The sequence below is a fragment of the Bombus impatiens genome, unplaced genomic scaffold, assembly GCF_000188095.3.
Source record: "Bombus impatiens unplaced genomic scaffold, BIMP_2.2 scf_1276, whole genome shotgun sequence".
Taxonomy (NCBI): domain Eukaryota; kingdom Metazoa; phylum Arthropoda; class Insecta; order Hymenoptera; family Apidae; genus Bombus; species Bombus impatiens.
The window spans coordinates 1-13,915 of NT_177695.1; the positions used below are offsets into that span (position 1 = coordinate 1).

Here is a 13,915-nt window from a genome sequence, read left to right on the forward strand (position 1 = left end):
CCTGCATTTCCAGTCGTATTCCTTGGGCAGTCTATGCTTTACCCTTTTCCATTTGCTTTCCTCTGTCCATGTTTCCATGAGGCCGATTACGTTAAATGTCCTCAAATATTCCCATACCTCTTTGTCCTTGTTCATTATCCCTGCTATGTTCCAGAAGCACATTTTCAATCCCTTTATGTCCTCCCCCTTTTTTCTCCTTATCTCATCCTCTCGCCTCTCTCCTTCCTTCTTCCTCTAGTTTCTCTTCGCTTTCGTTCCACCTGTACCATCTGTCTTCTATCTTCAGCTTCTTGTAATTTTTTTTTTTTTTTTTTACGTATTTTTACGTATTCCCCCTTTTTCCTTTTCGCTCTAGCTATTCTTCTTAACCTTCGCTGTATTTCTCTTTCTTTCTTCGTTAGGTCGTTGTCTATGTATATCCCCTTCACCAATTTACCTTTCTCTCTCATTACCCTTATCTTCTCCTCCCACGATTTCAACGTTGCGATTATTATCGTGTTGTTTTCTACCACCCTTACCTTCTGTGTCCTTTCTACCTCTACCTCTAATTTCATATTTTCTTTTATGAATTCTGTCACTGTCCCGTTATCGCTTTCCTCCCCCCATTCCGCGCCTTTTATTACGATGTTCCTCTTCCTTCTCTCCCTTTTTATCCTCTCTTGCTCCTCCTCAAACCTCCTGATTTTGTTCTCCAACTCTTTCTTCTCCCTTTTCCACCTTTCCCACTCACTGTCCCATCTTTCTCTTTCTGTCTCTCTCTCCTTCCTCCATCTCTCTCTTTCTTTTCGTCTCTCTCCTTTTCACATCTTTTTCTCTCCCCTTCTCGTTCCTTTTCCCTTCTTTCTCTCTCCTCTTTCCTGTCCCTCCTCATCTCCTCTACTAGCTCTACCATCACCTCCGTACTCCTCTCTATTTTCTCCTATCACCTCCAGCCCCCTCTCTATTTTCTCCATCCTCTCGTCCCATGCTTCTTTGCCGCTCTCTCTCTCTTTATTGCCTCCTTCTCTGTCACGCTGTACCTTTCCAGCGTGTTTCTGCGATCTTCCTTCTCTCTCTCCTTGTCCGTTATCCTCGGTCTGCTCCTTGTCGCCATCTATCTTGTTTTTGACCAATTAGCTTTGTACTTTCGCCCACCTAACCTCTTCTTTCCTAGCTTTATGTTTCACACTTTCTCCTGTCTTTTTGTCACTTTTTTCTTATACTTTGTCTACCCTCGCTTCGCGCTTTCCCCCTTTCTTTCCCTTCTTCTTCCCCCTATGTCTTCCGCCTCCTTTTCCTCTTCACTTCTCACTTTTTCACAGCGCTTACTACCCACGTGTTACCTTCGCCCACGTCCAAACCGGAAGTCCAACAATATACTTAAATTTGGTTAATCTTGGACTGAGAAAGAATAAACACTCGATAAAAAATTAAATTGCATTTGAAATAAGTAAAAAATGTAAAGTAGCATTTTTTCATAAGAGGCTTCGTTTCCGAGAAAATAAATTTGAAAATGTACCATGCGCTCCTACCGGACTAATATGTAATTAAACATGTTTAAAGTTTATTTTTTTGAAAACAAGTCCTTAAACGGAAAAATGTTATCCTACATTTTTAACTTATTCTCTTCGTGGAATATTTTCTTCTTAGCCTTCTTTTGATATGAATTTTGCATGTTTCAGCAGCCAACTGGTTTGGGTGTGTTGCAATTCTTTCTTTGTATCTCTTTGCATATCTGCCGATTTCTTCTTTGATCATTGGTATTTTTAAGTCTTTACGTAAATCCTTGTTTCTGACATACCATGGGGCGTTGACTATTGTCTATTGAGTATTGAGTATTTTCGATTGTAGCGACTCTAATTGATAAATTAGATTCTATGTGGCTCATTGCTGCTGCCCCCATAGTGGTATTCCGTACGTCCAAATTGGTTTTATTATCGTTTTGTAAATTTTTAGTTTATTTTCCATGCTGAGGTTAGAGTTTCAAGTAGTTAATCAGTACATCTGTCCTCTTTTTATCCGTATTTTGTCTATAATTGATTTAGTATGCTACTTCCATGTAAGTTGTATCTCTAAGTGAAGTCCTAGATATTTAACTTGCTTTGTTTGTCTTATGTGCGTGCCATTCAATTGGATATTTGGTGGTTTCTGTTTTCGTAGTGTAAATGTAATATGGTTGCATTTATTGGGGTTTGCTTTTGTTTGTTTATTTTGCAGCCATTTTTCTATTTTTGTGATATGTAACTGCTGTTTCTGAATTAGTGTGCCTGACTAGTACAACCGTGTCGTCCGCGAATGCCAGTATTTTGCTGTTGGTATGTTGCCCGTGTATAGTGTGTATAATATTGGCCCTAAGACGCTTCCTTGCTGTACCCTTGCCTCGATTCTTTAACTTCAGAATATGTGTCCTTTATTTTTACTACAAAGGTTCTGTTGCTTAGATATGATTTGAGTAAGTGGTGAATTTGTTCTGGGAAATGTTTTTTGATTGTTTATAAGACGCTTTCATGGTTCATTTTGTCAAATGCTTTCTCGATATCCATGAAGAGGGCTGTCCAGTATTGTTTCTTTCTATTGCTAGTAAAATTTCGTTGTCCAGCTTGTGCATATGCTCTATCATGGAATGTTTGTTTCTGAATCCAAATTGGTAATCTGCTATTAACTTTTCTTTCTCTATTGTTGGTTTTAGGCGGTCGTCTATTATTTTCTCTAGTATTTTTGGAAAACGTACGAAGTAGTGATATTAGCCTGTAAGATGCAATTTGGTGTGGGTTTTTGCCTGGCTTAGATAACATTATGATCTGCGCTAGTTTCCATAGATTAGGACATTATTGAGTTCTTAATATTGCATTGAATATTATTGTCATTAATCGTATTGCTTTTAGGGGAAGATTTTTTGAAGATTTAACCTTTGATTATGTTGATTAATGGTGCTTTATTGTTTTTTGTTTTCTTCATTATGATTCTAATTTCTACTGCTGTTGTATTAGGTATGGTATAGTGCATGTCAGTTGAGGTGCTAGTGTTTTGCACATCTCAGTCTGTATGATAGTTGGGGCTACTGTTGTTAATATTGTGTAGAGGAAATGTGTTACAAAGGTGGTTGGAAAATTCTTCAGCTTGCTCTTAGTTGCTTCTGGCTCATGTGTTGTCTGTAAGTCCAGATCATTGTTTTGTTCTACAGTTGGATCAGTTCCGTGGGTCATTTCAGTTCAGGTGGACAGAGTAAATCCGTTGAACAATTAAAATGATGGATTTAATATGCTTTCCCTTGTCAACAATCAATGCGTAATCTTGGGAGAAGACTTGGCCAGAATATAAAATGTAGAAATTTAAATGTGAGCCTGGTTCTATTTAAACAACAGTGATGATCACGTAGAAGTTGACACGCAGGTATAGCTACTACAGATTCAAAAAAAAGAAAAAAAGAAGAAATGGGATATCGAATGGTATATCTGGAATTTATATACGACAATAGTATATAATATATAATTTTATATTACATGTAGTATCGTAAGCCGCGCTTAGCGTTGTAGATGTCGCTGCTGGGTACGGCCGTTTTTCTTTTTCTTTTTTTGTATCGTGAAAGAAAAATCGGATTCGAACCAGGATTCGAACCAGGGTTTCGAACGTTCGTAACCTAAGGCACTAACCACTGCGCTGCCGTTATCCGACACTAGTTAGTGTCGAGTGGTGGTATTTGCTATCGAGTGCTACCACAGGCCTTTCTTCCACGATACTACATACATATGTTTTATATAGAATTAATGAAACTTCAATATTTTTGTCCAATAGAACTGTTGAGTTGAAGCCCATGGTTCCTCTGAGACTTTTGTGCTACATGATAAGTAAAAGTACGATGCAACAAGAAGATTTGGAATGACATTTCAAGATCAGGATAAAATTCAATGTTGCGACTATTTTTTTGATGATCTCCATCGATTCAAAGCTGTAGAATCACCTGCTAAAGTCTTGACAATTGATCTTATATTCTGTACTTTGGTCTGCTTTAATTAAAATTAAACAGACAATGTAATATAAGTTATACGCTACAATTAGATTAATGTATGTAAACATTAGTAACACCGATCATTTATGGAACGTAACTCGTAATATTAGTAATAATTCTATATAAATGTTGCCATATAGTTCTTTTCTATATATATATATATATTCTATATATTATATATATATCTATAGAATAGATATATATATATATATATTCTATATATATATATATATATATATATATAATATATTTTTATAATCTTTATGATTATCTTACCATAAAATCGGAATACATATATTATACATATATATAGAATACATACAGAAATATATAGAATACATATATTATACATATATATATATATATATATATATATATATATAAGGCCATAACATGTATCTTAGATGTTATCATATTCATGCAAGAATATTACTCTTAATAAAAAAAACTAATTTTTCATTAATGAAATCAAATTGACGTAATGCATGAAAATGGACGGACAATTGAAAAATGAAATAAGTCCACAGTAATAAAAATACACAGTGTCCCAATAAAAGTTAAATTTCGAGGTGGACATAGTTTGGTTTTAGCAGTTTTCTTGCAGGGGGGAGTGCAAAGGATATATGTAAACTAAGTCAATTTTTTTTAATAGAACTATATATATGATTATTTTAATATGTTAATCGATCTTACTTGGCATCCCCATAAAAAGCTATTAACCTATTTATATATATCGAAAAGCCATTAGTTTAGCACATATATTTCAATGTTTATTTTGTACATAAAATATTATCGCATGATGGATGAGGAAAACAAATAAAGAGTGTCTTACAACTTGTCCTGTCTTTCGTACGATTAATTTTACAAAATAAAAGTTAAAATATTTGTTAAACCAATGATTTTTTGACATAAATAAGTTAATAACTTATTATTATTTAATTATTACCCAACATATTAATATACTAATATACAATACATTTGTAATATATAATATGTATATTTCATTTATAGTTCCATTTGAAAGAAATTGAGTTGACTTTGACTAGTGCATAGTTTCATTTCAAAAAAATATTGATAATAAAATCTACAAAAATGTTTTAAACGATTTTCGCATTTTTGAGTGAGTAAAAAACAAAAAAATAATTTCTACCGTGTATGTTGTGTAACGCTTAAAGTAATGGAACAAGTGCGTGTAGGTGTGTGTGTCATGTTGAGTGCTGAAGATTGTAGCATATTTAAGGAAAAACTGTCAATTATGTGATGCAACAAATCTTTTTCGGAAGCAACTAATAACGAAAGAGAATCTTTTCGTAAGTGTGACATTATCGTCATCGGCACTTGAATTTAATTGCTATCTTGGCTCTGGTAAATCTAGCTAGTAAATATAGGTAGTAAAGAATTTTTTCTTTATGTAGCAAGTCTAGTTTAAGAAAAATATCGCCTACAAAATCAGTCACGTAACTGGAACGAACTATATTTTCTTTTTTTTTTTACTTGAAGTTAGAAAAGAATGTCAATAGTAAAAGATGAATACTCTAAGAAGGACTATATTTTTCAGATGTTTGTTTAGGATGGATCATTCTACAAAGATCATCTAATGCACATCGCAAATTTAAATTCGCGTTGATCACTGTAATATCTCTTGTTCTTGTTTAACCATTCCATTGCTATAAGACATAGGGCACATATAATGCATATAAGACATTCGATACTTGTATCTTATATCAAAAATGCTACCGCAGCTGGTTTATACAGAGGTACAATGCAATTGATGATGCGGCTGATTTAATAATATGTAATTAAAAATTCTAAAACAGAATCATAATATTCTTACAAACTTGCAACTACACAAGAATTCTCATTTTGAGGTAGTTAAAGGAGTTACGGATACCGCTGAAACAGATTGTACTGTTTCATATTTTTCGATTAGTAAAGATTAAGTGGCATTCAAACGATTCAAATGTTTTTGTTGTTTGGTTAAAGTGAATATTAATTAATTGGTAATTTGTGAATAATACTTTGAATTTAAAGAAAATGTCAAAACATGCAGTACCTGCTAAAATGCAATTGCGAACTTCATTAGCTTCATAAACAAATCCAACGCTGTTAATAAAATTAAACTTATATTCAGTTTCAGGAAGTGGTATATTTATTTTACCACTTGGCAATTCTAGTGTTGTAGGGCACCAAAAGTTCGGAACTTTTATCATTCCTTTTGTACCAATGATGTAAGCTTCATTCGGTAAATCAACTAGACAGTGAGTAATAATGGTTGCAGTACGGTTTCCTTTGTAAAGAAAGGTAGTAGATACAGATTGATCAACTCCCTCTTCATTTAAGCATCCAGCAGCTTGTACAGTATGAGGTATTTCATTATTAAATATTAAACAAGCAAATTGTATTCCATACACGCCCAAGTCCAATACGGTACCTCCTCCTAGACTTTTAATGCTAAACAGAATAACGTATCTTTTAATATAATAAGTTTGACTTAAATATGTAATGCACTATCCAATGTATTATGCATTTAATAAAAATTAACAGATTTGAGCATACTGCCTAGAATAAAGAATTAATGGATGTTACAGATACACAGAAATTAAATTGCAGTCGTTAATACACAACACATTATAAATGTAGGAAGTTTGATGCTGAGTCATTTACCTATAGAAGTATTTTGAAAACGTCAAAAACGCGGAATACAAGAAGGCGAAGTATATTGTATAAAATATGATTTATCGTATCAATTTCAATATACCGATATAGAGGATATATCTCGTAAGATTTTTTTTTTATTTAATTTGTACTTTACAATTTGTCCAGCTGGACATTCGGTAAATTTTATCCTGTGAGAATGACCAGTATTTTTCAAGCATTTCCGATAATTTCACAAAGAAGTGTTTTAAATAAAAGTTAATCAATTTTTGGTTTACTACACATTTGGATATTAAAAATTTCTGACAAATTATTGTTTAATAAAAGGTCAATGTGACCTTGACTTTTTTAAGTGGCATCATATACAATATTATACAGGGTGGTTGGTAACTGGTGGTACGAGTGGAAAGGGGCTGATTCTACGAGAAAAAGAAGTCGAAAATATAGAATAAAAATCTTTTTTTTCTTTTTTTAATTTTTCCATCGGAACAACGATCTACAGTGAGATCCGTTATAACGTACCGCACGCGTACCGATACCGCACGCGTACCCCGCACGCGTACCGAGCGAAAATTCAAAGTCGATTTTCTCGAAAACAAAGCCTCAAACGAAAAATTTTTATATATATATTGTTGAAATCAGTTTTCATTCTTATTAAAATCATCCAGATCAATTTTGTGCATAATTTCGTGTATATTACATAGAGTTCAGTAGTAGTTTTAAGAATATATGTACGTGAAAAATGGTAATGCAAGACCATATTTGGAGATTTATTTGGATAGATGTGGAAACGGAGAGATGCAGAACGATAGTAAATGAGATATCGATACTGAACATCAATTTAATGCATATGCATCAATCATATTGTACTGGATGTACTTGGATGCACATACATGCATACTAAGATACTGCCCATGTATCGTTCAATTTGATCCCCGTGCATCTCGCTGCTTAGTCTGACTTACTTTCGTTCGTGCGTGTAGAGATATTTTGGCAGATTTTTTATTGTCAATAACTAAAAAACAAAGCCGGAAACGCAATTTCTAAATTTTTATTTTTTGTTTTATTTTGGTTTCAAGAATCACCCCTTAAATTTCCTTTCACCTGTACCTGAATACCCTATATATAATTAATCGAAGTTTAGATAAGCGGGGACTTATAAATTTGTCTCATTACCTACTACTTTTCATGTACATCATAGGAAGTTACGTTCAAATTAATTTTCAATCAGATTAAGTTTCACACGGCAATGCTTCAGTTAATCGGGCATTAGTTAAAATGTTATTGCAATAAGTGATGTTCAGATAAATGGAGTTTTGTTGCAAAGAGTGTCTATTTTAAAAACGGTATCTGTGCCTTGAAGATTTGTAACAACGGTAATAATACTGTTTTCAGACTTTCCCTCAACTTTGGTTATGTATATCGACGACTGTTCTGACACACGAAAAGTCCATCTGTGTGCAGCTTTAATGTAAATAAAATAAAAACCTTTATATCCAACCTAGCAAATCTTAACATTAAAAACTGCCTCGGTAGTCACCATCTTTCTTACTTACATGCAGTACTGTGAATTATAATTTCATTCACAATTTTAATTTTAAAATGCATACAAAGGACAAAACAAACATCGTTTACGTACTTGAGTCGTTGAACATCTGGCATTCTAAATCCGAAGGATACAAGAACTTGATGAACATCTCCAATACTTCCGGATTCAATTTCTTTTTTAAGAGTTTCATATATAGGAAAGCATCTACTCCAAATACCTTCCATTAAGAACAACTTCTTCTCCTTTGCTAAATTTATCAACTCTGTTGTTTGCTTCAAATTCATAGTTAAAGGTTTTTCACATAAAACATGTTTTCCATGATTTAACATTAATTTTGCAATGTCGAAGTGTTGAGGATGTAACGTTCCAATATATACGACATCTGTAAACGTAAAAAAATACAAAACAATCGGGAAAATATGCTTAAAATTATGATGTATGGCATTTTTATATTTGAATAAGTTTCATAAAATATGGGTACTAATTTTCAATTTTCGGTAAAAATAATAGATTATAACAATTTTGTGTTATTTCACAAAAACTGACTATCGTATTTAGTTTTCGGTATTTCGGAGGTGTGTATCTGTAGAGTAAATTCGTATGCGAAGTTAGAAAGTGTCGAAGTGATGAAAAAACGACTGGTAAAAGTTTTCCGTGTATAATTTCCTTGCCGAGTGGCGAGTATGTACAGTGTATAATCTACAGGGTGTATAAAAAGTATGTTTAAAAACCGTCATAACGTGATTCTAAACATCTGGATCGGTGGAGATTTGTAATAAAATGTTTGTGCAAAATTGATCTGGAGCATGATTTTCAGGGCCAAATTTTTTTTTATTGTAACGTATTCCACTCATTATGAGGATAAGGAGTCCCAAAGGAACCATGGTATGGGTTACACTCAAGTGAGGAACTGAACGTGCGTTCTCTTGCTTTCCAGAGGCAAGGAGAGTAAGGCGGATTTGTTAGATTCAATAACGTTCAAAAACGTTTATAAAAAGACTATCTCTATATTAATTCAACTTAAAAAAAACATGAAACATACCAATATTCTTGTCTTCCGCTAGCTCTACATAACTGTCGAACGCCTTTTTAATTTTATGTAAGCTAGAAAAGTTCTGTGCCCTTGATAATTCACGTGCTGCTACTGCAAGAACTACATGCTCAGATTCTGGCAATGTTCGTAAGCATGTTACAAAATCATGTGATATTTTTCCAGCACCTGCTATACCCCAATGAATAGACATCTGTAATAACGTAATTTTAAAAGAAGCTAATTATGTACTAAATAATATAATGGTAAACAATTATAAATTAACTTAAAGTTATAAATAGAAACATTGTTATTCTCTTATATATTAGAAATGATTGAGAATCAGCACATGCTTTCAATTGGTATGTTTTATTAATATATATATTAATATATATATAATAATATATAATAATATTATATATTAGAACACCGGAGTATCTGGAATTTTGGATAATCCCGCAATAGTGTACTCCAGGGTCTACTACAGCTGTAATTAAACAATTGTAGTTAGTTAATCCGATTGTAATCGGATTCGAGACTAGTGATGGTGAGCTTTGGCTCGGGGCAACGGTCCGTCGCCCAACGTAACCGCGGTCAACGGGACGGGCGCTTCGTCTAACAAAGGTATAGAGCGATAGTATGACCTTCATTAGGAGAAATACCCATAGAGGTACCTGACAGTAAAACATTCTAACGGGTCCTTCGGACAATGAATACCAGAGGTTGAGGCACTTGCACGGCACGAGTATCACTTCGAGCCCAAGCCTACTGTCATAAATCTCGGGCAAACATAATCGGATTAAATCATAAACAACTACTTCTAAGCTTTATTATTTAAGTACAGCTATAATAAAAAGTTTAGACTAAAGTATTGGGGGGGGGGGTCTTCCCAAAAATTCCAAAAGAAATGCCCCGATGTCCTTTCATCCCTGACATATACATATATATATATGTCGGAGATGAAAGGAAAACCGGAGCCTTCCCTTTGCAATTTTGAGGAAGCTTTCTAATGCTTTAGCCTAGATTTTATCATAACTGTAATTAAGCAATTGTCATTCGTAATTGTTTGATATTTGTGAAAGCGAAAGTGGGTTCGAGGTGACAACTGGTCGCCGACCGTAGCCACGGTCACGGGATAAACGTTTTGCCTGACGAAGGTGTGGATCGGTTGTATTGTTCTCCCTAGAAATCACATAGAATTGTACTTTAGAGATGTCGATATAATGGGATACACGTTGTATTAGGAATCAATCTCCAGACAGAAACTGCCTGGTAACGGCGTTTGGATCTTTCTCGATGTTTCCAAAGAGTATACAACAAGAATACACAACAAACTCTTGGCAGAAACTGCCTAGCAACGGCGACTGGAACCTTCTCGATGCCTCCAGCGAGCATATAACAAACAAATGCAGTCGTATAGCGAAAAAGATTTTCATCAGATATTCATTCGCGTGATCGCCTTGGAAAGTGATACATCGAGCAATTTACCGAGTGTCTTAGCAATCGTATTTTTTTGTGTTTAAAATTATTCTATGCTTAGTAAAAAGTTATCCCGTTGACCGTGGATTCGTTTGAACCCCGGATAATTGTTAATAGCGTTAATTAAATTCATTATTCGTAAAACCTATCAATCGTTAATCTCATTATTCGTTAAATTTATTATTCGTAAGACATATTATTCGTACCTCTTATTGTTCGTTAAACTTATTATTCTTTAATCTAATTATTAGTTAAACTTATCGTCTGTTAATCTTATCATTTATTAAACTCAATATTCATGATATTTTGTAAAATCTTGTATATTCGCGTAAATATAATCTCTGTCTCGTAAAACGATGGCTAACTCAAACGAAGAATCGTTACGCGCCTTAAATCCTAATGTTAACCCGACATATATATATGTCGCGTTTACATTAGAATAAGGGTTGGGGGCGTGAAACGAATGTTCGTTTGGGTTACACGTTGTCATATATCACATTTAAAATATTCTCGAGATTAACAATGCGTCATTACATATTTATAATAATTTGTGATTCTTAATATACTGAAGTACATGTAGCGGCACATGAGTTAAAGGACAATTCAACTCATTTTGTTATTTTGCCTCGGGACACCGACGCAGCCTTGACGCATGAAACGTAATGATAAATAAACTCCAGGCAAAACAATGTCGCCGCTACATGCAACCGTCCAATAAAGACGAATTCGAATTTTCTGATTCTCCCCCGACCAGTATAAATAAATGGACGCGATCGCGAGCGAGCAGTTATTGTCCGAGAGATTATTCGAGTTATTATTCGAGTTAGTATCTCAGTATCTACGAGTATCTTTCTGTATCGACGAGCTATCTACCGAGTTATCTGGCGAGCATTTACTGAGTATTAATTAGCAATTTTACTTTGCGATGTATACTCTGTACGAGCCTCTCAGCGAATATAGTCTGTATACTAATTTAGTATTTTAAATATATTCAACGGTTACGACAACGAGCAATAACATCTACTAAATCTCATGGTCAACCATCCTCTACATACATATAGTTCATATAAAGATAAATTGAATAATTATAAACAGCAATGGTTATTTATTTCTTTAATATTACAATTCTTTTCCATAGCTGCTATAAAGTTACAAAGCGGTCGTCATTATTGTTTTTTTTGATACCTAATCACTATATTCTTTTCTTTTAATCTATTCTATAACATACATAGAAACTTATTGTATTTACTTAAACTTGTTGTGTTTACAATTAAAAAGCCAAATCGATGTCCTTGAGATATGTTATTAAGGTCAATTTCTTGAGCAACTTTACATACATGGTAAACTGTATATCATGTATACATACTGTATTCATACTGTATACATGGTATACTGTATGCAGGACGACCGCGGTAACTCTGGACTTTTTATTTCGAAATGTATTACAGATACAAAAAATTGTTTATATGAAGATTGCACGATGCAGAGGGGCACATATTTTAACGAAGACGAATCTTTTCTACAGTATTATTTTCCGAAATGACAATCAAGATCGTTTATTTAAATGGAACTATATCTATATTTTTCTTCAGATCTTTAGATACAGATAGTGCTTCTCAGAACGAATCCATTATGTATTGAACCGATTTCAATTAGTTTTTAAGATACTGAGCTTACAAGTTTATTGATTTTTGCGAAAATAGCTCCGCTAGAAGCGAAGCACGGATGGTAGTCGTGTTTGCGCCTGAAGTGTCATTAAACATAAACAGATACAAAGGGTATTTGCCAGGAATGGCAAGGTCAGGCAGCAGGAACTTAAAACGCGAACAAGACCCTCTGAAATACAATAAGCAAAGCTAAGTTTGAAATTTGTTTCAATGCATCTATACGGAACCGTCCCCACTGCTGCTGCCTAATTGTGGAATACACATTGTCTTTCTTAGCATAGCTTAGCTTGTCAATAAATCTTCAGCTTAGCTTTCTCTCGCAATATCTTCTTGTATTTCTTGTGATAAATAAAAGGGTAATATAATAGGGTGGACACTTTTTGAACTTTCCATTCTTTTATGGTATTCCTTAAAATTATAACACCCGGCGAGAAAATGATATCTGCAAAGTTAAGAGTGGTTGGACAAAGGAAACCTATGCCGTATTTGAGAAAGTTTTTTTTTTATTATTTAATTTATACTTTACAATTTGTCCAGCTGGACAAGCGGTAAATTTTTCTAGCTTTATTGCTAAATAACATGTGGATGGTTACTCCCTGCGGAATACCATCTTGGAGTGACTTAAAGTTTTGGCATTTTTAAAAGTTTTGGATAATTACAATTCATATTAACCTTTTATATCGTATTGCTATTATTTAAAATTGCAAACATCTCAACCATAATATCAAAGAATTTAATTATTCGACTGTTAAAATTGTCGTCGGAATAGATTTTTAAAAACATTTCTTGCAGTCTCACATATGTAGTTGTAAACGATTATTTAGTTTTATAAAGTATGGTTCGGGCGAATTATTATTATAACTGTGATCATATTTTTTATTTTACTTTTATTATTTTCTTCGGTATATCTTTTATTATTTTTTCCAGTATTTTATTACAAATAGATAAATTAGATTAATGAACTGAATCTGTTCAATTTCTGCGAAGATCCGCTGCAGCAGGTTTTCTTATATTTCTGTTGACAGTCCACTAACATAACCGAATAAAACTGATCCCATATCAACTCTGCAGCCTTTCTGTTCACAAAAGCTAATAGCAGAATCTGTTAATGCAGATTTGGCTAGTAGTACAGTTGGTTTAATAGAGTAACGTTAGTCCTGAAGAATCACGGTGAAGTATATTATGTACGTTAAGTAATAAACAACAATGTTTTTATATAAATATTAGAATACATTAAAATATCAGAATTGTAGAATATTAGAATATAAGTTAGACTATACGTTATAATAAAGGCAATTTTTGAGTTTTAGAAAAAAATTCATATATAATTTATCATGTTTAAATGTTACATTTAGTCCCATTTAAAAAGATAGGAGTCGTCCGAAGATTCTAGAGATATTTTTACTTAAATAAGATATTTTTACTTCTAATAACAAATAGGTTGAAGAATAATTGCGTATAAATATTTAAAGAAATATAACTCGTAAATACGAATATGTGTATATGTCGGAGAAGAGTCAGGAACAGGGTTGTGGGCGTTTGATAGA

General features: G+C 33.4%; 1 protein-coding gene across 1 annotated transcript; it reads right to left on the reverse strand.

The window, feature by feature from the left end:
* Nucleotides 1-5,508: 5,508 nt before the first annotated feature.
* On the reverse strand, nucleotides 5,509-9,465 carry LOC100740559 (trans-1,2-dihydrobenzene-1,2-diol dehydrogenase-like). Its single transcript, XM_012392122.2, has 3 exons — nucleotides 9,235-9,465; nucleotides 8,283-8,574; nucleotides 5,509-6,439 (listed from the first exon to the last, which is right to left on the reverse strand). The coding sequence occupies exons 1-3, from the start codon at nucleotides 9,434-9,436 to the stop codon at nucleotides 5,902-5,904; spliced, it is 1,032 nt and encodes a 343-aa protein (XP_012247545.1). The 5' UTR covers nucleotides 9,437-9,465; the 3' UTR covers nucleotides 5,509-5,901.
* Between the last annotated feature and the right edge of the window lie 4,450 nt (nucleotides 9,466-13,915).

What these genes read in the sequence shown, in the direction of transcription:
- LOC100740559 (XM_012392122.2), bottom strand. Translation starts at nt 9,436, where the DNA reads ATGTCTATTCATTGGGGTATAGCAGGTGCTGGAAAAATATCACATGAT. An exon ending in AGCGGAAGACAAGAATATTG is followed by an intron (nt 8,575 to 9,234) that starts GTATGTTTCATG and finishes TTACGTTTACAG; the next exon opens with ATGTCGTATATATTGGAACG. An exon ending in CCAGATGTTCAACGACTCAA is followed by an intron (nt 6,440 to 8,282) that starts GTACGTAAACGA and finishes TATTCTGTTTAG; the next exon opens with CATTAAAAGTCTAGGAGGAG.